The following is a 26,669-nucleotide window of genomic DNA, read 5'->3' on the forward strand; positions in this document are numbered from 1 at the left end:
CCAAACCCCCGCGGAACTCCATGGCATGTATCAATTTTCTGCTTTTTTAAGACATCAAGAACAACGCCAATGAAGTCAAAATTCTAATCAAGGCATATTCTCTCGTACGCGTATTGTGTTCTCTGACTTGTTCTCCTTTCCTATGGGCTTATCCTCCTTGCGTACAAGCTTGTGCTTCTCTCTTGGCTGTACAGTGCATAGGTGTGTGGCTTGAGACTCCCTTCATCCAACTCAACACTTCCACTGTACGGTACAATACTTCCGTTGTACAGCTCAAGAATTTTCTCGTACAAGTCCAAAGGGAAGAAAAAGTCGAAGACCTACTCCCGAATAACCAAGGATGAGCAGAGGAACCGCACCATCCATATCGCCACCCCGCCTGTCGATAAGCCAGCAGCTCAAATTGCACTGGCTGATTATAGCATTACAATATCCCGATAGGGCGAGCCACCAAAGAACAACAAAGGGAGGAGTTCAAGGACTCCGTGCAAAACATGCTCAGGCAACTCAATGAGATAACTGCTGAGAGAAACATGCATCGAGTTCGTGCCGAGCAGGTCGAGGGGTACGTTGATCACTTGCTGAGACCGTTGCATAATGCCCCCGAATCCCATGTTCCCCCATCAACATTGGCACAAAGGACTACAACAGAGTTTGAAGGAGTACGGGATACCGCCAAGGCCGTCAAAGAATGGATTCGAGACATTAAAGAAAGGTGAGAACTGATCATTGAGGATGTAAAAGAAATGGCCCACCACCGAGAGACCATTTTGGTCAAATTATTCGAGGTAAAGTGGGAATGCCTCAAGGCACATGAGGTCGCTGCTACAACTCTTCCCCTCATGAGGGCTCTTTTCTGGACCCATGCACAGATTCCTACATTGTCTGCCATTCTAGATCCATATGACATCAGCACTCTTAAAGAATGGTACTGGACCATCACCATGAAGAGCGAAACAAAAGATACCATTAACAAAGAGCAGGCGGAATGCGAGGAAATTTTGAAGGACATGAGGGACCTTGGTGGGACAATCCTTCGATCAATGGTTTTGGGTTGGAAAAATAGTTTGTCCGATGACGTAATGCAACCGGAGTGGGAGGATAGATTGAGAATGGATAAGATCGCCTAGTACACGGAGGATCTGGTTTTTGCCAGTAAATTGCATTCAGATATTTTGTGTTTTGAGGCTCATCGGTCCGACTGGAAGGATAGGTTAAAGCACGTAGATCGTCATTTGGAAGGCATGCAATATAAGATACATCATCCTCCTATGCCTAAGTTCACGGTGTTGTTCTAGCCATAGTTGAACTACTCGCGACTCAGCTCGACTCGCCAAGCCTCTGAGAAAAAAACTCGGCAACGTAAAAACACACTTAATTTTAATAAAAAATGCATTTTTTTTGCAAAATTTAATGAGAAGATGCATCCAATGAGTCAATAAATGATAACACCAAAGAAACAAGTTGATTCTAGATATATTTAAACGCAAAGTGTCTACAAAATCGCATCCTCATTAGAAATGCTGATGGCTGGAAGCAAAATAGTAAATAGTTTTTGTAAAACCAAAAGTAAATACAACTTCCCCTTCCCAGCTCTAGCTAAAACTAATTTCAAACTTTCATCATATTTGATATTTCATTATTCATACTCATAGTTTCAAACTTTCAACTCAAAAATGTATAATACCAGGATTTCTTCAATGCTAATTATGTTGTTATATGGAGCCTAATCAGACTCGGAGGTTAAATTTTCCCTACTTCCATCAGCGCAGTTTCCCCCTATATTTTTCCACGGGGGTTTGGGAGCAGCGCCCCCAAGTTGGGGTCAAGGGGCATCGCCGAAGGATCCTGAAATTTGACAAGTCTGGAAAATTGAAGAATCCTCCAAAAACTAGATTTTGCATTATAACTCCTGGAGGTGCGAAACCACTCTCAAACATCCTGACAGTATATATGGAATATAACTTAAAGTATAAGAATCTTTCTTCTTTCTTATACTTCAATGTTATATTCCATATATGAATCCTGACGGAGAGACCAAATTTTTTCACATGTTTGGGCCTCTGTTTTTAGTCTACCCGAATTTTTAAAAGAAACTCGCCAAGTTTTTGCAAAAAACTCGGCAATTACTCGGCGAGTCGGCGAGTTTTTGCAACGAGTTAAAAGTCGGAAAAACTCGCAGAGCTCAAAAACTCGGCGATTTTTTGAAACTCGCCGAGTACTTTGCGAGTGTGTCATCTATGGTTTCAGCTATGCATCAGGTTTCAAGAGTATGTTCGTGCAAAACGTGCGGCACGTCAGGACCTCCGGAAGGACTATTTGAGTGTCGAGGATGAATTTGTGGAAAAAGGATCTCCAGCTGAAAAGGAAAAAGTGCCTTCATAAAATGCATATTTCTTTTAAAAATCTAAAAAGGCACTTTTGGCCATAAATTTCATGTTTAACTGCCAAGTCAGCTGTAAATTTTCAGCTCCGTGCATGTGCACTTTTTGAGCTACTATTGGTAGTTATTAATTACCTTTTTTAGGTAGTTATTGTTCCTCCTTGGGTGGTTGTTGATATTTACCTCCTATTTATGGGCATGGATACTATTTTGTACAGATGAATCTGGGCCACTTGTTTTGTTTAAATCTTGGACATTCATCTAATTCTGAAACTCTATTTAAAGGGACTAGTTTTCCCTTATTTTTGTAAGAAGTCTACGATTGTTGCAGAAGCTCTGGCGAAATTTATGCAAGATTAATGGAAATTAAGGTTGTTTCATTTCTTTGCGAGTGCATGGTCTCCTTCTTCACCATTTAATTATTTTGTTATGTCTTTTGTTTTCAGATAGTATTTTTAGGATAACATTTGATAGAAGCCTTGGTGTTCATACCATTAAGGACTGGCTGATTGTCACTCCCCCTGCATGGTTAGTCTGAACCCATTTATATGCTCAGTTCGGTTGTTAAACATCAAGTGAATGAATGTCAAAATTCTGCATTTATGTTTACTAGCATGAAAATTTAGTTCCCTTTGAAGATTGCACTAGATTTTTACAGCATTGTGCTTCATAGCTGATAATGTTAAATCTGGTTTTTTGGAGGTTTCTATCTATTTTCCTAAACATGTTATCGTAGATTAATTAATCATATTTTCTCTATCACTTTTCCCCTTTCCTCTTTTTCCTTTTTTCTTTACCAAGAAGAAACCATATAGTCAAGCTGAGATAGTATCAATCCAACTGAAATCGACTGGTATAGGACTGTTAAACTTTAGGGAACTCACTCGAAAGTCGTTCATCTAACCTTAAGTCCCCTTTGTGTTTCTAGCAAAACACATCAAACCACTAAGTTAAAATGCAGTCAAGACCTGACAACCGAAACATTGAGGTACTCCCCATTGATCAATTAAAAACAGCACTACGGATTTCCTTATCTCAAGAGAGGATAGGATTCTTAGTATTCTATTCTGCGTTGGCTAGATGGAACCGTAGTGATGCGATTTCATACACGTTAACAATAAGGTGTCTTACCGGTGTCTCCTTTTATACGAACTCTGTTGAATGTGTATACTGCCATGCTCACAGCTTCTCTCGAGTAGATATGAGGCAAATTAACTTCCATCATCATAGTTCTAGCCACATCCAAGATAGTTGTATTCTTCCTTTCCGTAACTCCATTTTGCTGAGGTGTCTGGGGTACGGATAACTGTCTCCTTATCCCATTCTTTTCACAATAACTATTAAATCCATCGGATGTGAATTCTCCACCTTGATCACACCTTAAGCATTTAATCTTCAATCCTGTCTCTGTCTCAACTTTAGCTTTAAAGATTTCAAACTTTTCGAATTCTTCAGATTTCTCCATTAGAAAAGCTAACCCACATCATTCTAGAATAGTCATCAATGATTAGCATAAAATATCTATCACCCTGAAAACTCTTGATTCTAGCACGACCACACAGATCAGTATGAATAAGATCAAGAACATCATTAGATTTCTCTTGTATACTCTTAAAAGAAGTTCTGACTTGCTTTCCCATTTGCCATTCCTTACATACCAGATTATAGGGCTTCAAAAATCTTAGGTATATCTCTAACTGCCTTAGGAGAACTGATCTTTACAATGCAATCAAAATTCACATGGCACAACCTCCTATGCCATAGCCAACTCTCATCAATTTGTGCAATTAAATGTCTTCTCACTGGAGTTCAAATGAAAGATGTTACCTTTAGTCTGAGTACCGATTGCAATCTCTAATCCATTTCTATTGATAATCTTGCATTTTCTATCCTTGAACTATAACTGAAATCCCTTATCCACCAACTGTCCTAAACTCAAAAGATTATGCCTTAAACCTTCAACATAATAAACATTATCAGTATCATGCTTACCATCCAATGATATAGTTCCTTTTCCCTTGACCATGCATGCTTTGTCATCTCCAAATCTAACCAAACCGCCATCAAATTCTTGCAAAGATAGAAACTTCCTTTTATCTAATCATATGATGTGAACATCCACTGTCTATTACCCATTCATCTTTGTCTTCAACTATAGCAGCAAGGGCCTTTTCTTCAGGTACCGGATCAACTTCCTTGATAGCCAAGAATACCCATTCCTTTCCATTGCCGAATCCACTAGCTGGATCTTGTGTCGGATCATCATCAGAATCAGTCACACCTTCCTCATCCGCATAGTAGCATGATTTGTCTCTGTTCCTCTTGTACTCATGCTTGTTCTGATAATCATGGTTAGGCCTAAAATATCTTCTAGCTCTTTCCTCAAATCTTGAATTCCTTTTAGGACATCTAGATGCAAAATGACCTATCCTATTACATGCGAAACATTTAAAAGGTGATTTTCCTTCATACTTACTTCCCACCAGACCTTTAGGTACTCTTCTAGCAAATAGCACTTCAAGTTGCTTGAACTTTTCATCTTCTTTCTTCATTTCCTCCAATTCCTTAGCATAAGGCTTTCCAATCACTCTTGCCAGTAGATGATGTAGATGCATGAAAAGCAGGTTCATATTTTGCAACTCCAGAAGAACCAAATTCCTCAAGCTCAAAAGCAAATAACTTCCCAACCAAGGTATCTCTATTAACAGAGGTGTTTGCCATTGTTCTCAACTCATTAATTGCAGTAGACTTCATCTTATAAGTCGGTGGCAAAGCTCTCAATACTTTAAAAAATACTTCATCTTCACTCAGCGATCCACCAAAACACTGAATTTCCAGAACAATTTCGTTAACTCTCTCCATAAAAGCAATAATCCTTTCATTTTCTTCCATCTTCAAGTTCTCATATCTCACCCGTTATCCATCAAGTTTAGCAATTTTGATAGTAGGGTCGCCTTCATTCAGAGTCTCCAATTGATCCCATATAGCCTTTGCAGTTGATTTGTCGATTAGTCCCATATTTTACTGATCAGAAAGTGCACACAAAAGGGCTTCTCTAGCTCTACAATCATTTTCAATGTCCTTATCCAAGCCTGTCCGAGGAGGATTGTCCGATGCCGGACTATGAGGTATATATCCTTTCTTAGTGATCTCCCAAATCTCTTTACCAAGACATCTCAGATGAGTCTCCATCCGAATCTTCCATACCCTATAATTTATTCCATCAAGCCTAGGAATTTCTCTCCGAAAAATAGCTGCAGATGAACTTGATGAACTTGAACTATTAGATGCCATAGGATCTTCCTCAAGCAGTGCTTCTACTAAGAGGACCAAGCTCTAATACCAATTGTTAGACAACTCAGATAACCGGTGAACAACTGAGAGGGGGGAAGGTAAATCAGTTCTTAACATATTATAGAACTTTAAGCATTAAAACCTTATTACCGGAATACATAAACCAAATACCTGAATAGCAGATATAATAGTTAAGCATAAATATAATCCACGGAACAATTACCAACCATCCACAAAAGATAACACCAATATTTGTACGTGGAAAACCCAGTAAAGGGAAAAACCACGATGGGAAGCCTACCCACAATCAAATAATACTTCTGTAGTAAGTATGTGATTACATGAAGAGGGGCCTGCACACGCAGGAAGACCAACAGCCTAGAGCGCATTGCTCATCACAAAAGGAGCCTCACTGACTACAAAATAAATCCAGACTACAATCCGGAAAGAAGAATGAACTGCAAGAATAGCATCTCCTATGCCTGAATACAGTTTCAATTTAGCTCAGTACGAGAGGTCTTAATCTTCTTACACAAACCCAATTCGATCACCTATGATCAACCAAAACCTCTGCATATGATTACAACCTTATTCGCACACATATAATCCTATATCCCAAAAACCCATTTGCCCATGATCTACAAAGAGATCTTACATCATATTTATACCAACCCGGGACCTAAACAATTAGGTTGGCCACCTAGAGAGATAATACAATAAACTCATAACATAAACCCACAATACAATGATCAACCAAGTCGGCCTAAGACCGAAACAACATAATCCAATCAATAGATCCAATCGGAAACGCATCAGGATCATCCACCAACACGTTACATAAACCGATCTATAACCTAGCCGAATAAGATAGCATTAGGTCCAAACCCAAATCCAACACCACCGATCAACAGAAACACGAACAAGATAACCACCAGCATCCTGAAATCCATCTAGCAGTCGTGCCAACACCACTTATCACATGCATCAAAAGATATTCAACAAAGCTTTGCTGGTAGAACCCTTACCGATGACCAAAAGGCTTGCTAGAACAAATGATAGCTCCTGAGTCATCAAATCTCGAAGCAACTGATCGTGATACACATCTAAATAGCATGAATGACAGATCCAAACCAATTCCACAAACCGAAGCATAACGGAGCATACCGGATCAATATCATAATCCAACTGCTCTACGGGAAGCTACCGAAAACCGGAAACCAGAAACCGGAAAACAACCAAAACAGCCAGTGTTGCCATCAATGACAAAACATCAATGCAACAGATAATCAATTCCTCCAATTGCCAACAAACAACCCCCCCTTCTATGTCAGATTGTCAAGAGGATAGGAGATTTGTGCAAAATTCTTAATGAATCTCCAGTAGTAGCCCACATGTCCAAGCAAGGATTTCACACCAATCGTTTCCTCGGGACTCTCCATTGTAATGATGACCCCTACTTTGTTGAGATCTATCTTCAACACTTCCTTGCATACAATGAGGTCAAGTTTCTTCCCTTGGGGTACCATGAATCGACACTTCTTCGGGATCAAGGCCAACCGTGCCCTTCAACACCTCTCCATACATTCTTTGAGTGTCATGAGGTGAGTTTCTTGTGAGTTGTAGATGGACCAATCGTCCAAGAAGGCCTTAAAATTAATAGAAACATTGCAAAGATAAACAAAAGTTAAAATAATTAAACACAAAACAATATGATTAGACATTACATATGCCAATATATAGGAATTGCATCTCCTATATTATAGGGGAGCTCCTGTAACAAATCCCTTACATCATGGGATAACAAAAAAACAAATCATAACAAACACACATAAATATACAATGTGATGTCCCCTTCTAGCTAGAGACATCACTCTAGCTTGTGATTAGCCTATCAAAGACCCTCGTAGGCTAGTAGGATTGGATAGAGGGTCACCTTGGCGTGGAGATCTTCCGGGGACAGAGCAGAGTACACTTCTGGGTTGCCAGAGTTTGTTTATGATGAGTTTTGCTTTGAGTTTGGCTTGGCCAGGCTATTTTTAGCAGTTGGAGATGGACCCCTGCTATTTTTAGCAGACATCACGGTCAGATGGGTGGTCAACTGGTGAGCTCCAGTTTCAGACGGCATAGCTAAATTCAAAATATTCATGGAGTTAGACAAGTTTGAATAACTTAGCATTTATTATTAAGTGATTTAATAATAAAGTTATAAAGTGACTTTATATTATAATCACTTAACTTGAGGGTCAACTCATCATTAGACGGGGCCATGTTTTTAATTAAATTATCTGAGCCAGACTATTGAAATATTAAAATTAAATGCCCATTTAATGATTAAAATCGTTTTGACACCCAAAATGAAATTAAATGAAACTACAAGCAAAATTGTAATTAAGAGGATTAGGGTACGATTTGCAAAAAAGGATATATAGTGTTGAGTTTGGAAAGAAGAGCATGGCTATTTTTATTTTGACATTGTGGAATTGAAAGGGTTTGCTCTGGAGACTAGGGTTTTCAGCCACCATTGGAGGACGTAGTTGCTTCAATGTTCACCATCTGAGCTGATGAAATATTCAGTGATATTTGGTTTCAAGAAGACTTCATTTAGAGGTCTTATTTACATCTAATTGCGCAAAATTGAAGAATAAATTCACGAGAAATTATTGCAGATTTATTGAAGAAATTTTGGTGATTAACAAGTACGGTACATATTGCTACAGTGTGCCGTACGGACTGCTACAGTGCCGCGTGAACAGTGGCGTCGTACGGACTGCTACAGTGCCACGTGAACAGTAAAAATTTAAAAATTAAAATTTGCGGTTTTGCAGATTTTTCATCTACTGGGACAGCAAAAATCAGGTTTTTATCTTACATGGTAATGAATTTGTTTTTTCAGGCATATTGGCCATAGAACAGAACAAACATTTCCTTGATAGTTTCATAAATTATTTCCAGCAGTAATATTATTGTTTCAGTATTATTTTAAGCATAGGAGTTTATTTCAGTATTGTATCATTGCTCATTATTACCAAAAAAACACAAAAAAAATCCATAAACATTCAAAAACCAAAACAAATTCAGATCTACTGCATTCAAAAGAAACAGTCAGCAGAGGAGAGCCAAGTTGGGTTTTTACATACAAGCTCCTAAACAAACTAACAAATACTTTTCTATGTATCCTACAATCCTAACATACATGTGAACACTAACAATTGTTTTCCCAACATTCACCCCCTTAGTGTGAACATGGTAAGAACTCACACCCTTCATTTGCAGTAAGCCTAACTCTTCAATCTCATGATCTTGATTCAAACAAAAGGCACCTTTATAAACCTTTCATGGTTTTCACACAAGCTTACCACAAACCTGGACATGAACAAGAACCCACCAACTATCCACCTCGTGTGGTTTCTTGGATCCTCCCACAAACCCTTTCAAGAACCATGAATTGACTTACTTTGGTGCTTTTGTTTGCTACTATACTTGTACGTCAAGGAAAAACACATTCCATAAGAACACAATGTTCTTAATTGTAGTCATTGTTATCGATCATTGCCACTCGATCTCGAATAGCATAGACAACTGCCACTGAAAGATGCCCTTGACTTTAGTCATTTTGGCGTGAAATGGGAATGGAACATTGGTCATATTCCACCCCCACAATGTGAAATTTCCACTTATTCACACAACATATTCAAAAGAATAGAAATGAAATGCCACCAAAGCTGATAAGCAGCCTCGTCATTGGTGACTAATGAGAGGACGTTGATTGTCCTCCTTCCTCCGTTGCCTCCTACCTCCAATTCATTTGCTACTTAGAAAAATTGACTTTTGAGGCTCATTTTGTCACTTGTGAGGAAAGAACATATAATCCCCCCCATAATGTGAACATGTTACAAGGAGTGTCGGCTACCACCGATCATGCACTCCAAATGCACACTAGTACAAACAACTGATTTTATCAAATGAAACAATTAAAACTTAAATCTAAAAAGAGAACCAATCTACTTAATGAAATTACTAATTTAATGATTCAACAAATTATTACGATCCTCTAGTTTAATGCATGCCTCCAACCTTCACTGAAATTAATGTGGTGATACAAATAACTGCAAGTTCACCATCATTGTCATCCAAATTAGCGACAATCATGGCAAACCCATTGGATAGCATTGAAAACTACACCTTTCTTCATCGTTGCATCAAAGCACATACAAAAATGATATGCTAAAGGCTGAAACCCGCACTGATAGAGGCAAAATTTGATGTCGAGACCTAGTGTGTTTAAGAGGAAAAGAATTGTTAGCCACATGACAAAGAGCTGACCAGCTTCCACACTATTGTCTGAGCTTTAATGTCGCCTTTTGCAATAGACATGCCTTATGTCAATAGTTTAATTGCACATATGGGTGCAGGGTTCCAATGTCTAATGTTGAGATCAAGGGCCTTATGCACAGGTCATTGAAGGTTCGATGAGCTATTGCTATTGAATCGACTTGTAAAAAAACAAGGATTCGCCTTCTACAAACAAATCTTAGCTTATCAAATGTCTCAACCTATCACACTTGGTTCTCATTGGATTCGCCTTCTACAGTTCTGCCTAGCCTTTATACTCAACTACCTCACAAGGTTAGTCAAAAACCTCAATATCATAAGCTCCTTGCATCTATTAGAGATTTAGGCAAGGCAGATCAAGGATATCCAATGAGAAATTGGCTTCAACACGGACTAGACTAGTCCAACCCACGAGCAACAAAACTAGCAAATAAAAAGGTACTCCCGCCAACCTCGAACATGAAGCAAAACAGTCTACCAATGAAGCCAACCAACGTGCAAATCATTTGTCAATTGAAGTATCAATCTATTAATGTGTTAGACCACTATAAACATTGATCAAGCAACAGGGGCATCCATGAAAGATTGAGAAGCCACTACATGAAAAAGAGATCTTGGCCCGATCTAGTCCAATAATCATGCAACCGTGACCTTGTCTGGCTCAAAAGATTAGAGATATCTGAAGATCATCAAGAGTATCACTCGTTATGATTTTAATGCTGCAATGTGCAATGATACACATGCATAGGAATCATCCTACTCTAATACCATAATAGAAACATAGTAGAGATAAACATAAGCTAAAATAATTAAACACTAAACAATACGTTGCTTTCTTCTTATTATTCAATAGACATTACAAATGCCAATATAGAGGAATTGGATCTCCTATATTATAAACTCCTATAACAAATCCCTTACATCATGGGATAGCAAATAACCAAATTATAACAAACACACATAAATATACAAGCTCCTAAACAAACTATCAACTACTTTTCTATGTACCTTATAATTCTAACAAACATGTGAACACTAACAATTGTTTTCCCAACAAAAATTCCCTACCAACATTCTGTCCAAAATATGCAATATAATTTGCTGGTGGCTGGGGCATTACATAGGCCAAATGGCATTCTATTGTATGCATACCCCTTGCCTTCTACCACGAACATGGTTTTCAAGTTGTCTTCCTTTGCAATACTAATCTAGTTAAAGCCCGAAAACCCATCCAGGAATGGATACATTTCATGGCTCGCCACCTCTTCTAGGATGTTGTCTATCAACGGTATTGGGAAAGGGTCTTTGATGATAACTAAATTCAAGCACCTGAAATTTACACAAATCCAGATCTGGTTTTCCTCCTTCAAGGAGATAACAATTGGTGACACCCACTCGCTTGTTTCGTATGCATACACCTTGCCTTCTACCACGAACATGGTTTTCAAGTTGTCTTCCTTTGCAATACCAATCTAGTTAAAGCTCGAAAACCCATCCAGGGATGGATACATTTCATGGCTCGCCACCTCTTTTAGGATGTTGTCTATGAACGGTATTGGGAACGGATCTTTGATGATAACTAAATTCAAGCACCTGAAATTTACACAAATCCAGATCTGGTTTTCCTCCTTCAAGGAGATAACAATAGGTGACACCCATTCACTTGTTTCCACCTTGAAGATAATGTCGACTTCTAACATTTTCTCGATCTCCTCATTCACCTTGGTGCCATAGTTCTTGTTCATTCTGTATGACCTCTTTTGTATGGGTTATGCACCCGATACAAGAGGGATTCTGTGTACGCAGTGTTCTAGAGGTACTCTTTTCAAATCATTGTACGTCCATGCGAAGGTATCAAGAAATATCTTGAATGTTGCCGCATTTATGATGGGGTTCCAATCATCCCCCACCAAGATCACCTTCGGATTATCCTCTATCCACAAGTTACTTTTTTTTTGTTTGGTTCTTTGTACTTGATGGCCTTATCTCTTTCAAACCGATGGGTTGGGGTATCATCCACATTCGCCACTCCCTCCTTGTACTCTTCGTACTCTAGCAAAAAGGTGGTACTTTCCATACCCTCACCAACCTCTTCAATTTTGCTGATTTGTAACATGTTACATTATGGGTGGAGGACCTCATAGTCCTCAATTTGCCAATGGAACAACCCATTGAGAGAGCTTGTCTCTTCCTCCGAGAAACCTTCCAATTCCAGTCTCCCTCATCATTAGGTTCCATCCTTCTCTTTTCGTCCTTAAAACCCCATTCATAGTCATTGCAGTCAGAGGATGCCAACTCTTCACTTACAGCCTGATTCTTCAAATCAATGACATACTTCCATCCTTCGCTCTCGATGGAGAGTGTATTTCTTTTCCAATTGTGGTTTTCCTTGGCGGCAATCAACCAGTCCCTTCTAAGGAAGGCATCATATGACTTCTTCTCGAGTGGGATGACCATGAAGTTGAGGAAAAGTGTTGATTACCGATACAAACATTTTGTGCCATGAGTGTCCCGAGCGGCTTAATGTCGTGGTAGTCGGTGCCTACCAATTGGAAGGTTGGTGGCCAAAGTGTTGGCTTACCCAACCCCTTACATGTCTCCTTCGGCAACACATTAACTCCGGAACCTCTGTCGATGATGGTATTAGTCAACTTCCACCCCATTATTTCCATTTCAACCATAGCAAGCTTCTTTCCGATGCTTACAGTTACTAGCATGGGATCAGTGGCTGAGTCACCAGGTGACTTTGTCGTTGGCTTCTTCGTCTATTCACAATGCTCATGGCTGGCTATCTCCTCACCGACCACGTTAGTGATGGTCATCTTAAACTGAGGCATGGTCTACAAGAGGTCTGATACCCTTACGAGTAAGGTGGCTTGCAACATCAGTTTATTATGGTCTTCTCGAACGCCGACCGTAGAGAGGTGTTGGTGGCAACATGTGAGGCCCTTCTTTCTTTTGCCATCACCTGTTCAATGTCCATCTTCCGCTCTCAAAGTCTCTTTTTTTGTACAAGGATCAAGATATAGTGCCTTCTTGGTTTGGAGCCTCGTAATTGCGAGTACTTCCTTGTCTAGCTCTTCCACGTCCAGCATGTTTACCCCCTTCTACTTTGGACAGTTGATGTCCTCGTGATTTCCAAGTCCACACCATTTGCATAACCGTGCATTGTTGCTTTGGCCATTTTGGCAATCTCGCATGAACTGACCCCATTCACTACAACTTCAGCATTGGATCATGGGTCTACCATTCTAGTCATACGATATCCTCCTTCGTGGGGTATTGTTATTCCCCCGCCTATTGTTCGGGTACCCTCCAGGAGATGCATTGGAGTTGGCAGAGGGTTTTGTTGGTGGGGCCAAACAAGGTGTTTGTTCCCCCTGGGCGAAGGGCACTTGTGTGCTCCTTGTTTTTAAGTTGTACGAGAACTCCTAAATGAGTGTCCCGGTACCTAACATATGTCACAAAATGATTTCTTCAGGCAAGTGCCCTTGATATGTCCTTCCACCTTGCAATCAGTGCACCACAATTCCTTACTCTACTTGGCACTCTCCTTTTTTGCCTTCAACTCCATCATCTGCAACATGTCCTTTTAAAGAGATTGTACGGTTTTAGACTCTTTGTCGCTACATTCCACCGTACTGTCATCATCATTGATCCTTTTCTTCCCTTTAGATGTTTTATTCTGACTCTCAATGTCCATCGCCTAGTTCTAAGCTTCAACTTACAAGGGCGGAGAAAAACTTTCATTTTCCTCCAAAATGGGACAAGTCTTGTTTTTAAGTTGTATGTGCACTACTTAATGGAGTGTCCCAGTACTTGACATATGTAACAAAATGATTTCTTCAGGCAAGTGCCCTTGTTATGTCCTTCCACCTTGCAATCAATGCACCAAAATTCCTTACTCTCCTTGGCACTCTCCTTTTCTGCCTTCAACTCCATCATCTGCAATATGTCCTTTTGAAGAGTGTGTACGGTTTTAGATTTCCTATCGCTACTTTCCACCATATTGTCATCATCACTAATCCTTTTCTTCCCTTTAGACGTTTTATTCTCGCTCTCAATGTCCATCGCCCGGTTCTAAGCTTCAGCATACGAGAGCGAAGAAAAACTTTCATTTTCCTCCACAGAGATCGGATAAGTCCCTCCACAAACCACCTCTTCTCCAAGCCATCGGTTGACTGGTGTGTTGTTCTACAACTCTCCGAGCCTATGATTGTACGTGCGTACACTCTCACTTTTGCCTTGCTTGGTATTATAGATTTCAGCTACAATCTCGTTGTCTCCCTCAGGAGTTTAAACTCCTCGAATACCTTCATTAATTCACTCCACCTGGCCATGTCCTTCACATCTAGATCTGTGTACCAGTCCATAGAAATTCCCCGAAGGGTGGTAGGAAATGCCTTCAACCAATAATCGTGGTCATCTTGGCCACTCGCCTCCCATATCGTAATAAATGTCTTACAATGTCGTACAGGGTCCTTTGATCCATCCCTTGTGAACTTCGAGAGTTTTTGCCTCTCTGGGTTATTCTAGTTGTGCAACATTGTCCTCACTTGGAAGGTACTATGTGTCGCCTGGAAGTTGCCATGTGCATTCAAACAAATTGGACCGTGCTACTCTCCGCATTCCGATGCGTCTTGTACTCTCAGCCACATACGAGCTCTCTACACATCCACCTTCTGCATCTTCAGCACCTTAGTCACTTTCGTTTCTCTAGTCTCTTCTTTCAGAGTCTTCGACTCAAGTCCTATTCTTGATTGCTCCACAAGAGATAGATTCCTAATTCGATACAAGTTGGTTTCAAAGATTTCGGGAACATTGGCTTCGAGGTTATGTAACTCCTCTTTGTCATGTACAAAGTGTATAGATGGGTTGTTCTCAAATTAGGTTCCAGAGTCATCACTGGAAGTAGGGCATGCGACCTATTGGCAAGATCTTCCTCCACTACGTCTAGAAGTAGTAGGTTCCTCACAACTTCTACCAACTCATTCCATGCACCCGGTCTCTGCCTTTCTCGACTATGGCTTCTACTCGCACTCCTACTCCTACTTCTCACTAGACTCTCTAAACCTTCATGGATTCCTCTTAACCATTGTCTGCTTTTGTAATGTCCCCACTTTGAAATAAAATTCAATAATAAATGATAATAATAAAATTAAAATATTTAAAATTAAATTAAAATATAAAATAAAATAATTAAATATAATTAAATATGATTAATTAAAAATTAATTAAGTTAATGAAAAGTCAAAAGAAATGAAAGGAAAGGTTGTGACTCCCTCAACAATGAGATATAAAAGAGAGAAGAGAACCTCATTTGAGAGGGGGAATAATTTGGAAATGAGAAGTGCAGATCTGATTTAAATGATAAGTGCAGATCTGATTATGAGAGGTTGTGTCCCTTTCAAAGGGCAAAAATAATGAAGAGTTGCACTCTATCAAAGGGAATGGTGAAAGGGTGTGTCTCTTGCCAAAGGGCATACATGATGAAGAGGCATTGAGAGATATAAAGGAAAAGAATCAAAAGCATCTAGTAAGAGCACCATGGATCAGATCAGATCAGAACTGTTATTAAGTTACAGGCAGTAACATCCTTGTTCTTGGTGGTATGCATGGGGATGTGTTTAATAAGTATCCTTAATATTAAATATATGAAGCCCAATAATGTTCTTATGCAGAATTAATAGTAATACTAATATGGACTGCAATATGTATGATAGTCATACTTAATTTCATATACGTATTCATAATACATAAGAAATAGATATACTTATAGTCTAAATCATGTTATTACTTTCCGTATTTAAGAAGATGGGATTGAGATGTTCCAAAGAGGGGCAGTCTAAATCCAAGCAATAGGTTAAGTCCCAAGATAGGGTGGCGATCAGCGACCAATAAGCCTTGAGGGTATAGACCCAAGATAGGTAAGGGCTTGGATCTGTAAACTTTGAGGGAACCTATTGTAGTTGGTCTCTAAGCGCTTTGGTAACATATGTAAACCCTTCTCCCTTAAAACTGAAGTAGTAGTAGGGTTTAATATCTATATTAAGAACTATGAATAATGAAATTAATCAGCTAATGAGGAAAATAGACAAGTACTTGTTAATAACCTATTGAAGAAAATCTATCAATTTTAGTATATTTAAATCGATCAGGTAGGGGACATTACAGCTTTCACTTTGTTCTCTCAAGTGGAGAGATCTCCATACAAATGATTCTCCCTCATCCCAAGTGCTTCTAGTATGTTGGTCTTTGTTTCGGCGTAGGGGCATTAATTGTTGGGGGTTCAACATCTACTCGTAACCCACTCCTCTTCCTCCCTACCAATCCTCTCTCCGTATCTTTGCAGTATTTGTTGTTGACATTGTTCACGGTCGCTTTCCTCTCATCAGTCTTGCAGCTCAATCTGATTTCATGCCAACAACATTGGAAGACTTCCAAGAAGATCGAAGATGGTGGTGTCATTGTGAGTTCGCCACACACCATGCCTTCAGAGACCGCTCTCTCCCAAGCTTCCCTCTACACATACTGAGTGACCGAAACCTCCCACAAATCTACCAAGTCTTTCGTCAATTGATCCTCTCATACTTCCGCCTATGTCAATTTTTCTTGGGTGTCACTTTCGTTTAGCAACAATATATGTTGGAATGGTTGGCCCATTATGCATGCCTACCGCATGCTGCCATATTGTTCTCCGAGTTTGTGTCGGCAACGGCACCAAAATGTTTACGTAAACCCACAATTTTGTGTAGTCTTGCCTCCTCAAATAACTCATTTAGACTGCACCCTTGCAAATTCTCCTCATATTGTTTACAAATATCCTCGTAAGCAGAATACTCAAAGATGAAGTGCCATTCAGTTTCCACCACCCCTTTATTGCAAAAAAGTCATGTTCTTTCATCCCACTCTTCCTTAGGGACAGCCCATCTACCTGACTCACATCTAAGATGATTGGACCTAGTTCTAAATTACACAACCAGATGTCTAGCCTTTCCCTTAAATGCTACCCTTAGATAAAAAAATTCATCATGTTCCCACAAGAGGTTGACCGTTGAACTCTTTGATATAATGTGTTTTTTTGACCAACCTGCTTTGTCCACATGGCAATTCTGAATTTTTCATACACAAGCTTTCTTATCTCATCATTACTGTTGGGAAAATCTTGCAGATCAATGTCCCTTTTGCTGATCCATTTGTTGTTCTGCTTCATCCAAGTCTTCTTCCTCTATTTTAATTTCTTCTTAACAACCATTTTGGGCCAATGGTTCTTATCCATGATTTTAACTTTTTTTAAATTAACTTAACAAATGAACTATTATTGAGCCTTCCATTGGAAACATTCATGCGTATACTTAAATAATCTCATCGGGGACAACTGAATTTGAGACTACTAATGATTATATGTTTTTGGATTCTTTCCAATTGCCTCCATTTGTGGTTTGACATGCTACTCCCCCAAATCTCACAACCATCAAGAACAACTGGCCTAATCAACAAACCGAAGAGCATTTTCTTGGTTTTCCAATCCCATAACTCTACTTTCCTACATCTATTTTGCAAGAGATAAGAAACCTTATTTCCTCCTCGTATCTTTTTTAACCTACAAGTTTCCCACTTGAGCTTATGGAGAATATCAATTCCCAGGTACCTGCATTCTTTTGCTATCTCCAATGGACAACCATCAAACATAAAGTTAATTTGTTGTTTCTTTTTTTTCAAAGAGAATATCATGACTTTAGTCTTGTTGGTATTTACTTGCATTCCGACCTCTTGACAAAATAGCTCATGTTCTTTCAAAAGTTCCTTCAAACCGCTCACAGTTTTTGCAATTAAAATAAGATCATTTGCATATAAAACTAGCTTCACCACATAACCTACAAGATGAATACCTTCCCCATTATTCTTGTTTAGCCACTCTGCAAGTTTATCAATATATAGGCAAAACAAGGTGGGTGAGAGCGAACACCCTTGTTTGACCACAATGTCATTGCCAAAGAATTCAAACATTCCATCCTTTGTTCTAATTTTAGCTATAACTTGACTATAAAGTTTTTCGACTGCAGCTCTAAGTTTGTTAGGGATCCCAAGTCCCTCCATTCTACTCCAAAGTTTGTCCCTTCATGTTCAAGGCCTTCTTGAAATCAATGAAGCATCAAAAAGCTTCTTGCCCTTGTGAGTGTCCCAAGCCTTCTCAATGAAGTGTCTAAGAGTGATGCAATGGTCAATGGTGGAGTTCTTTGGTCTGAAATTTGCCTGCCTTTTGGCTCTTTTACCTTCTCTTTCTACCAAACTGTTGATTCTACACTCTATCATACTCCCAAAAATATTTCTAAGAAGTGGGTTGATCACAATATTACAATAGTTTGAAGGACTATTAACATCTCCATTTTTGTCCAAAGGAATACAACACTAGTTGTCCATTTAGCCGGGAAGCCACTTTGAGTAACTTTGATAAAAAAATTGTTGATGTGAGCTGGAGCAAGGAGCTCTATTCCCCATTTTAAAAATTCAACTTCCAACTGTCAATGTCCTCAACTTTAGCACTCGCCAAGTTTCTTATATGTTTGGCATCTTCAACCAAGAATAGCTCTTTAGAATCATTTATTGCAGGAGGTTTCTCTTTTTCATGCACCCACTCATAAAAGAGCTTTGCATAATCTAACCAGTGTGCATCTGTGAAGTTGTTCTCTGTTTGTTTTCTTTCTTGCTGAAGCTCCCTCCAAAAACATTTGGAGTTGTACTTACACACAAAGAGATTAACTCTTTTCTTCTGGCTATCACGTAGTTTTCTTTTTGCCATTTTATCAAAATCTCAATTTATTTTTCTCTCCTTATTTGATTCATTATCTTTGGACTATTCAAAACAACAAACTCTAGAATGTGCAATTACAGAAATAACAGGGATAGCAATTGTTTGACAAAACACTTGAACAATAAACAGTTTGGAAAGTGCAAGAATTGTCTTGAACTGGGTTGGGCTTTTCACAAGCATAGATTCATATTCACAATGAGAAGCAACACATTGATGATTAATTATTTTTTCTTGTTATTTCTTTTGCCAGATTTTATTTCCATTTTCAGATTTCTAAAAATAGTTAGGCATCTATAAGTAACAGACCTATGGTCAATGATATGTATATTCCACAATCCATAATTTAAATATGTTGACGCTGCTTCTGGATTAGACTGTGTTTTAGTTTTTTGATCAAAGTTTTGGAGCACGATCCATCATTGGAATGATACAGAGCTAAGAGAGGTAAGGATGATATGTATATTACTCTAATTTTGATTTATATATGAACGAAATCAATGCTATGTGTATTTTTTTGCCAAGCTTCAAGTTTTCAAATTTTTTGGGTCAGCCCTGTCCAAGTTTTTAGAATATGATCCTTCGGCTGCTATGGAATTGAATCAACAACTCTTACATGCATTCCTAAAGTTCTTAGGTAATTAAATCAATTTTAAAATATCTATTTTATATAGCACCCTAGGTTTCCTAGAATTATGGGCTTAATATAATCATTTATTTTTATCTCAAATTGCTATACATGCCATGAAAGTTTACATACCATTTTGCAAAGAAAATAACTCAAAGGTCATAATCAATCATTCACCGTCATTATCTTTTCCACTTGGTTATAAAGGACAACTCTAGCATTGCATTAGATCATTTCAAAACATAAGATCTTTTTAGAAAGAATAAGACCATATAATGTTTCCACCAACTTTGAATTGAACCAAACAAGACTATTCAATGTTTAAACTTTAAACATAATAAATAACAAACAAAATCATGTTGATGTCCACAATTGATACAGTATGTAACTGAAATTAGAAGTATGGAAAATTACAGTAGCAGCTAAAAAAACCAGCAAAGAACATGACAACCTGGGGGATTTAAACAGTTACTGAAAATTAAAACAAAGCAAGCATAAATAGGCAATGGGAATCCAAACCAGGTAAAACCTTGCCATAAGATAAAAATGCAAATACTAATAACACACATGATGTAGGAGCAACAGAACAACAGCCAAATCAAATGTGTTATCATGCTCACCTTCAAATACGGTGGTCTTCCACCCACTGCCTCACATCTAACAGCTCTATGGTTTGAGGAGCCCATAGTTCCCCTGCAGACAAAATCAACAAATGCTACTTCAAGTGTAGTCATCAAGATTAATCTATTTTTTCTGATTTAAAGAAAAAGATTTCTTACAGATGAAAATTTAAGTCAAATGAATTAAGCTCGGGCACCCCCCACTTTTCACTTTTTAGGGTAGTCATTTTCTTGGTTTTCTTGGCTTGACAGTAGTTTCTTAGGTCGTTAGCCTTTGCTAGTGAGAAGAGGTCAGTTCTGTTAGGACAAGGTTGAGGAGGTTCCAGAATGTCATCTTTCAAGTGTTGTCAATGAGGTTAAATTTGCTAGGTCAGCAATGTTGCCAAAATGGTGAAAGTTACGAAGTTGTGAAAATGATGAAAGTTGCCGAGTGGTCAAAAATGCAAGGAAGTTGCAAAAATTGTTGTCATAGCAAATTGTTCAAGTGCAAGTTCGTGTGTTGGAATGGAAAATCTTCTTGTGATTCCGTTAGGAATTGCAAGTCTTACATATGCAAGTTTTTCTCCACAATGTTAAGGATGAGCTCTAGATTTGTCAAGCCGCAAAATCTAGTCGAAATGTCAATTTTGTCACAATTTTGAGGAGGTTTCTAAGGGGAACTTAAGAATGTTTGTATTTAGTGTAATTTTTGTGATCAGAATCCACAAAAGAAGTGAACAAATTGTAGTTCTTTGACAAAATCTAATCATGTAAAACTCATTGAAAGTCCTACTTGGAAAACATTGTGAGATCTTGACATACTTCGTCCTTGCAAATTACATTTAGTCATGCCTTAATGCCAAACTTTGAGCAAACTCTACTAGACCAAGGAGAACAATGCACAACCTTTGTCCAACTTGTTATAACCCCTATGGTATCATGAGATGTAAAATCATTTGCGTGGATAAGGATATTGTAAATGAATAAATTAAAATAATAATCTAAATAATCTATGAAAATTAAAGGAAATATATTTAATTGTTTTAAAGGAAATGTTATTTAAATAATTAATATATATTTAAATGGAAAGATATTTAAATATATTTTGATGTGTAATATTGAATATATTTAATGAAATGTTATGTAATATAAACGTTATGTAATATTTATTATATTTAAAAAGAAATAATATATATATTTAAAATGAAATGTAATTAATATTTAATACATTAAAAGGAAATAATATATAGTATTTTATATATTTAAAATGAAACGTAATTAATATTTAATATACTAAAAAGGAAGCAAGATATAATATTTAATATATTATATATAAAACATAGTAAAAGATAATCCCGAATGGGGCTGGGTTACCTCTGCATGAAGTGGTGCGTGGGTAACCGCAGCCTAGGCTGCGATTACCCCTGCACCCCTTCATGCGGAAGGGGCCCGTGGAGGGGCACAACCCCTCACGGGTTATAAAGGAGGCAACGGTAAGACTTAAAGGCAAGGAGGAAGGTGGGGAGCAGACTGCGGAAGAAAGGTAAGGAAGAGCAGACTGCGGAAGAAAGGTAAGAAACCGAGTTCCCACTTATATTAAACAATATAAGTATAGTATATGAAATGTCATTCTTACTAATAGTAATAGGTGATGTTAATTATAAAGGTTCATTAATATTAGTTAATATTGATTAATGAGTAATGGATAATGAATAAGGTTCATTAATAGGTGATGTTAATTGTAGTCTAGTGGATATTTATACATATATTAATGTATAATATTCACTAGTCATTAAAAATAGGTAAAAGATATAATCTTGTTAATTGTTGTATACATAAGTTTGCCTATTAAGAAGGATTATGAATACAAGGGTATTCTAAGAAATGTAAGGCACATGTAAAAGATGGAAAATAATATTGATATATAAATTAATTTAAGAATACATTAAGAATTCATGTTAACACAAGGGATAGTTTATGAACTGAAACTGTTATGCAAATGTATGGGCTTGGTTGAGTAAAACTCAACCAAGAAGAGAAGGATCTGGTCAATTACCTTTGAGGACTTGGAGGATGGAGGCATCACCCAAGACAAGGAAAAGGCAAGGGTCTTCCTTGGCTGGGTTGAGTATAAGAGGTTATACCCAAGACAGGACTCAAAGGTCAGGTCGATCCCCTCTGAAGACTTGGATGATGAAGGCATCACCCAAGGTAAGGAATAGACAAGGGTCTTCCTTGGATGGCTTGGGTGTAAGAGGTTACACCCAAGACAGGATTCGAATTCATCTTCGAATTCCTGGAGGGCTTGGGACCAAGGGGTTCCAAGAAGGCGAGCCTCACGGCTGCCTAAGGACATACTTACATATGGCATTGTATCCTTTTTTATTAGATGAAAATTATGATTACGTTAATTAAGCATTGAAGTTAGATTGCAATTTAGATTACTTATATATATATATATATATATGTTTGTTATGTTCTAACAATCTGTTTTGCAGGTTAATGATCTCTAAATAGTAGGGACATTACACAACTCCACCATTATGTTCTGATCAAAGAATTGCAGTAAGGATGGTTTTATGACGAACTTTGAGCATAGTCCACCACTGCAAGAAAATGAGGTGGTCTAAGATCTGATCATGTCAACGTGCAAAGTTGATTCAAAATCTGATCAGAAATTGCAGATCTTCAGCAAAGTCCGCCCTTGAAATTTTCACACTAAGTTAACATTTTGCTGGATATTGGTCAAACTCTACCACAAGTTGAGGTAAAAATGCAGGACTTTGATGGAAGTCCACCATTGAGGAAGACCACAAAATTGTTGAACGATGCAAAAATGTATCACGTTCACCATTCTTTGGTGTGTAAAATGTCAAATTGCAAGAGTTGCTATAAACCCTACCACTAAAGGGTGCTAGAATGCCGGACTTGGCATAGACTTTGTCAGTCAAGCAAACAATGTGCAACCTTCATCCAAGTCCACCATCCATTGAAGAGGGATATAAAAATATTGCAAACATTTTAAAGTCCGATTCAATGCAAGAATGGTAAAATCTCCAACCTTGCTTATGCATTTGTGAAAATCATTCTCAATCTCTGACCTAGACCTTGTGCAATGCAAAACATGTGAAAAGTCCGACTTGACTTTACGCACAAGTTCATGAAAATCCGACTTCACTTAATGCACAACTGATCTAAAGTCTGATCTCACCAATGTAAAGGTTGGACAAAGTCTGACTTGGAGGATGCAAAACTTGTCAAGAACTCTGATCAACAAAGGAGGATGAATGCAAAAGTTGTTTCAAATCCGACATGGGTCAATGCACAATGCGAAATCAGTTGAAACTTCGACCTGATTTCATTACAAATTTTGTTGAAAGCCCAACCAACCTAGTGTATTATTGCAAAACCTTAAAGAAATCCACCCATCCACAATGCAAAAACATACTAAACTCCGACCTGCCTATGATTGTTGCACAATCTCAATAAACTCCAATCTGCCTTAAGATTGCAAAACTTTCTTGTTGTGACCTTTCTTTTCACACATTGCCCCATTGCAAATGGGGACCCCCTCTTTCTTGCTTTCTGCATCTTGTTGGTTTAGGGCTTTTGTGGTAGGCGGCAATTTTAAGCTTCAAGTGTCCGAGTCTCCAGTTTTGAAGTGTGAGCATGCCTCATTGCTATTAGGGTTTTCGAGGTTTCAATAGGATCAACTGCATGCAGAATGTCAGATGTCTAGGTGGTCTTAATTTTGTTAAGTGTAGACTTTTGAGCGTGATTGAGTTTTAAAGTGTCCAAATCGAAGATATTTTTGTGCCTAAGTGTTAAGGGATCCTTTAGGGGTCATTTTCTTGCTCCTAGGAGGTAATTCAAGTCAATTTTTCACTTTATCCCGATGAAATCCTAATCTTCTCGTTCAAATTTTGATGAATTTGGCTAAGTCTTGATGCGTTGTGATGAAATTTGAAGCGTCCAGATGTTTTTGAGTGGAGAAATCATTGAATTCCCGATGAAAATCCATGTTTTAATCTTTAAAAGGTCAAAATTTCGGATGGGAAGTGCTTTTCCCCCCACATTTCCGATGACCCACAGTTTTTCCCCACTCAAAATACTAATGGGAGATGAATTTCTACCACATTTCAAATGGACCCTATTTTTCCCCCATTCAAGTTCCTTATCGAGGGTGATTTTCCACCAGGAGGCTGAAATTTTGACTTAAGTGTGGGAAATTATCCTGATGACCTACGTGAACAGATATGATAGATTTTTATGCAGATGATTGTGGTGATGAATGGTGAATTTCCCCAAGTTTGATGTTTGATCAATTTTTGATCTGGATTTTTATCCAAATAGGCAACGATTTTCCCCCAAGGTGAATTTTTGGACTTAAGGAAGAAATTGAAGTGAATTTTGGAGTCCAGATGAAGATCAATTTTCCCCCAGTGGCAATTATTGACGAGTTTGATGGACGAATAATTTATTTATGAATATTTAATTGATTGATTTGCGAAATATCATTGATTTGATGCATGTTAAGGTGGAGTTGTCTCCTAATATATTCAGTCTGAGTCACAAGTATCTTGAAATTGATTAATTATGGCTAAAGCATCCCTAAACCCATAAGGGGACATTACAAATGGTATCAGAGCTATGATCTTGCCATCCTGTAGGGTAAGATTGAATCAACGAATTATTCTAGTCAATAAACAGAGGCAAATACCATGACCGATAAGCAACGAAGGTTCCATCTCGTAAGATGAATTTAAAATATATTATTATCAGCCAAATAGATATTGAATGGGTATGATTTCAAAGTAATTCAAATTAGAATAGTGGATAACTAGGCATATCCATGTGGCATTTAAAATACTTAATATATATATATATATAATAATAATAAGTTGGCATTTAAATTGAGAATAAATTAATCATAAATTCCATATGGACCATTAGTGAGGAAATGGGGTAGAGCAATGAGGTCAACAGATGTTAGGCCTCTGTCAAGTACATCACCCGCTATGGTGATTGTAGGTCTGCCATTAGTGAGGCCAAGGGGGAGTAAACCACTCTTGCGCTTGATAAGCGCTACGGGCATCTCATTGTGTCTAAATCCTTTTGATCTCACTGAGGAAGTGAATACGAAGAAGGCTAATGCATACACAAATATTTATTGAAATTACAAGTCAGTATTGAATTGCATTATTAATGTGATTTTAAGATCACAAGGATTAGTCCCATAAAGAAACCACGGATTAATTATTAAGTAATGATGAATGGATAAATTGCATACCCAAACCCAGTAAGATACAAGGGAATAGGGCCATGGGATAGCAGGAACTAGGCCTCTGTCAGGTAGGCAACCCACTGTGGATGACCGAACATCTGCCACAAGTTGGGCCAAGGGGGAGTGTACCGCTCTTGGGCCTGATAAGCGCTACGCATCCTATTGCACCTACTTCTCCTTGGTCTCGCTAGGGAATGAGTATGGACTTATCTCATTGATAACAGTATAATCTTAAACAAATTGACTAATAATAGATGTATACTTCACATTCACCACTAGCATGGGAGAGAGATAGAGCAATGAGGTCAGCAGAAACTAGGCCTCTGTCAGGTAGGCAACCCGATGTGGATGATTGAAAGTCTACCATCAGTTGGGCCAAGGGGGAGTGTGCCGCTCTTGGGCCTGATAAGCGCTACAGGCGTCTCGTCTCTAAATCTTTTCTCTTTCATTAATGGCGAATAGGGGGTTAAGCATAGTCCATTTAATTAATACTTGAGGCAAGTATCCAAACATTGTGCTATCTATCCTCTTTGTCGATATGGCTAATCAAACTCATTATATTTACTCCATTTGAAATTCTTAAATACTCTACCTGAGATCACAAACTAGATTGAGTGTTTATGTTTTTGCATCAAGCTGGTGTTGATTTGTGTTTCTATTCATAAGAAGAAAGAAATTTCACAATGTGTGTATTCACATGTATACTCCGTGTTTGCATATATGTATGCTTCGTGTTTTCCATGTGTATGCTCTGTGCCTTCCACGTGTATGCTTCGTGTTTCCCATGTATATGCTTTGTGTTGTTTAACTCATGTTGGTAGATGACTTAGTTGAGGAAATTAAAATAAACATTTGCTTGAGGACAAGCAAATTCGGTAAGGGCGGACTGTAATGTCCCCACTTTGAAATAAAATTCAATAATAAATGATAATAATAAAATTAAATTAAAATATAAAGTAAAATAATTAAATATAATTAAATATGATTAATTAAAAATTAATTAAGTTAATGAAAAGTCAAAAGAAATGAAAGGAAAGGTTGTGACTCCCTCAACAATGAGATATAAAAGGGAGAAGAGAACCTCATTTGAGAGGGGGGGATAATTTGGAAATGAGAAGTGCAGATCTGATTTAAATAATAAGTGCAGATCTGATTATGAGAGGTTGTGTCCGTTTCAAAGGGCAGAAATAATGAAGAGTTGCACTCTATCAAAGAGAATGGTGAAAGGGTGTGTCTCTTGCCAAAGGGCATACATGATGAAGAGGTGTGACCTCTCCCTCACATTGAGAGATATAAAGGAAAGGAATCAAAAACATCTAGTAGGATCACCATGGATC

The 26,669-nt window shown here is 38.1% G+C and overlaps 2 protein-coding genes across 6 annotated transcripts in view; one reads left to right on the top strand and one right to left on the bottom strand.

Annotated features, from left to right (window-relative positions):
* The window catches only part of LOC131059747 (structural maintenance of chromosomes flexible hinge domain-containing protein GMI1), a 411,868-nt gene that overhangs the window by 338,006 nt on the left and 47,193 nt on the right, over positions 1-26,669 (bottom strand). For all 5 annotated transcript variants that reach the window (XR_009110235.2, XR_009110236.2, XM_057992783.2 and 2 more), the window contains one exon: positions 20,070-20,142. Coding sequence is in view for 3 of the 5 variants with exons in the window: in XM_057992783.2 (XP_057848766.2) it covers positions 20,070-20,142 (73 nt within the window). In the remaining 2 variants the exon portion in view is untranslated. The remainder of the gene's footprint in view (positions 1-20,069; positions 20,143-26,669) is intronic.
* The window catches only part of LOC131059749 (uncharacterized), a 64,058-nt gene continuing 53,827 nt past the window's right edge, over positions 16,439-26,669 (top strand). Inside the window, exon 1 of the mRNA XM_057992787.2 lies at positions 16,439-19,268. The gene's annotated coding sequence lies outside the window, so the exon portion shown is untranslated. The remainder of the gene's footprint in view (positions 19,269-26,669) is intronic.

Source organism: Cryptomeria japonica, chromosome 3, assembly GCF_030272615.1.
Source record: "Cryptomeria japonica chromosome 3, Sugi_1.0, whole genome shotgun sequence".
Classification (NCBI taxonomy): Eukaryota; Viridiplantae; Streptophyta; class Pinopsida; order Cupressales; family Cupressaceae; genus Cryptomeria; species Cryptomeria japonica.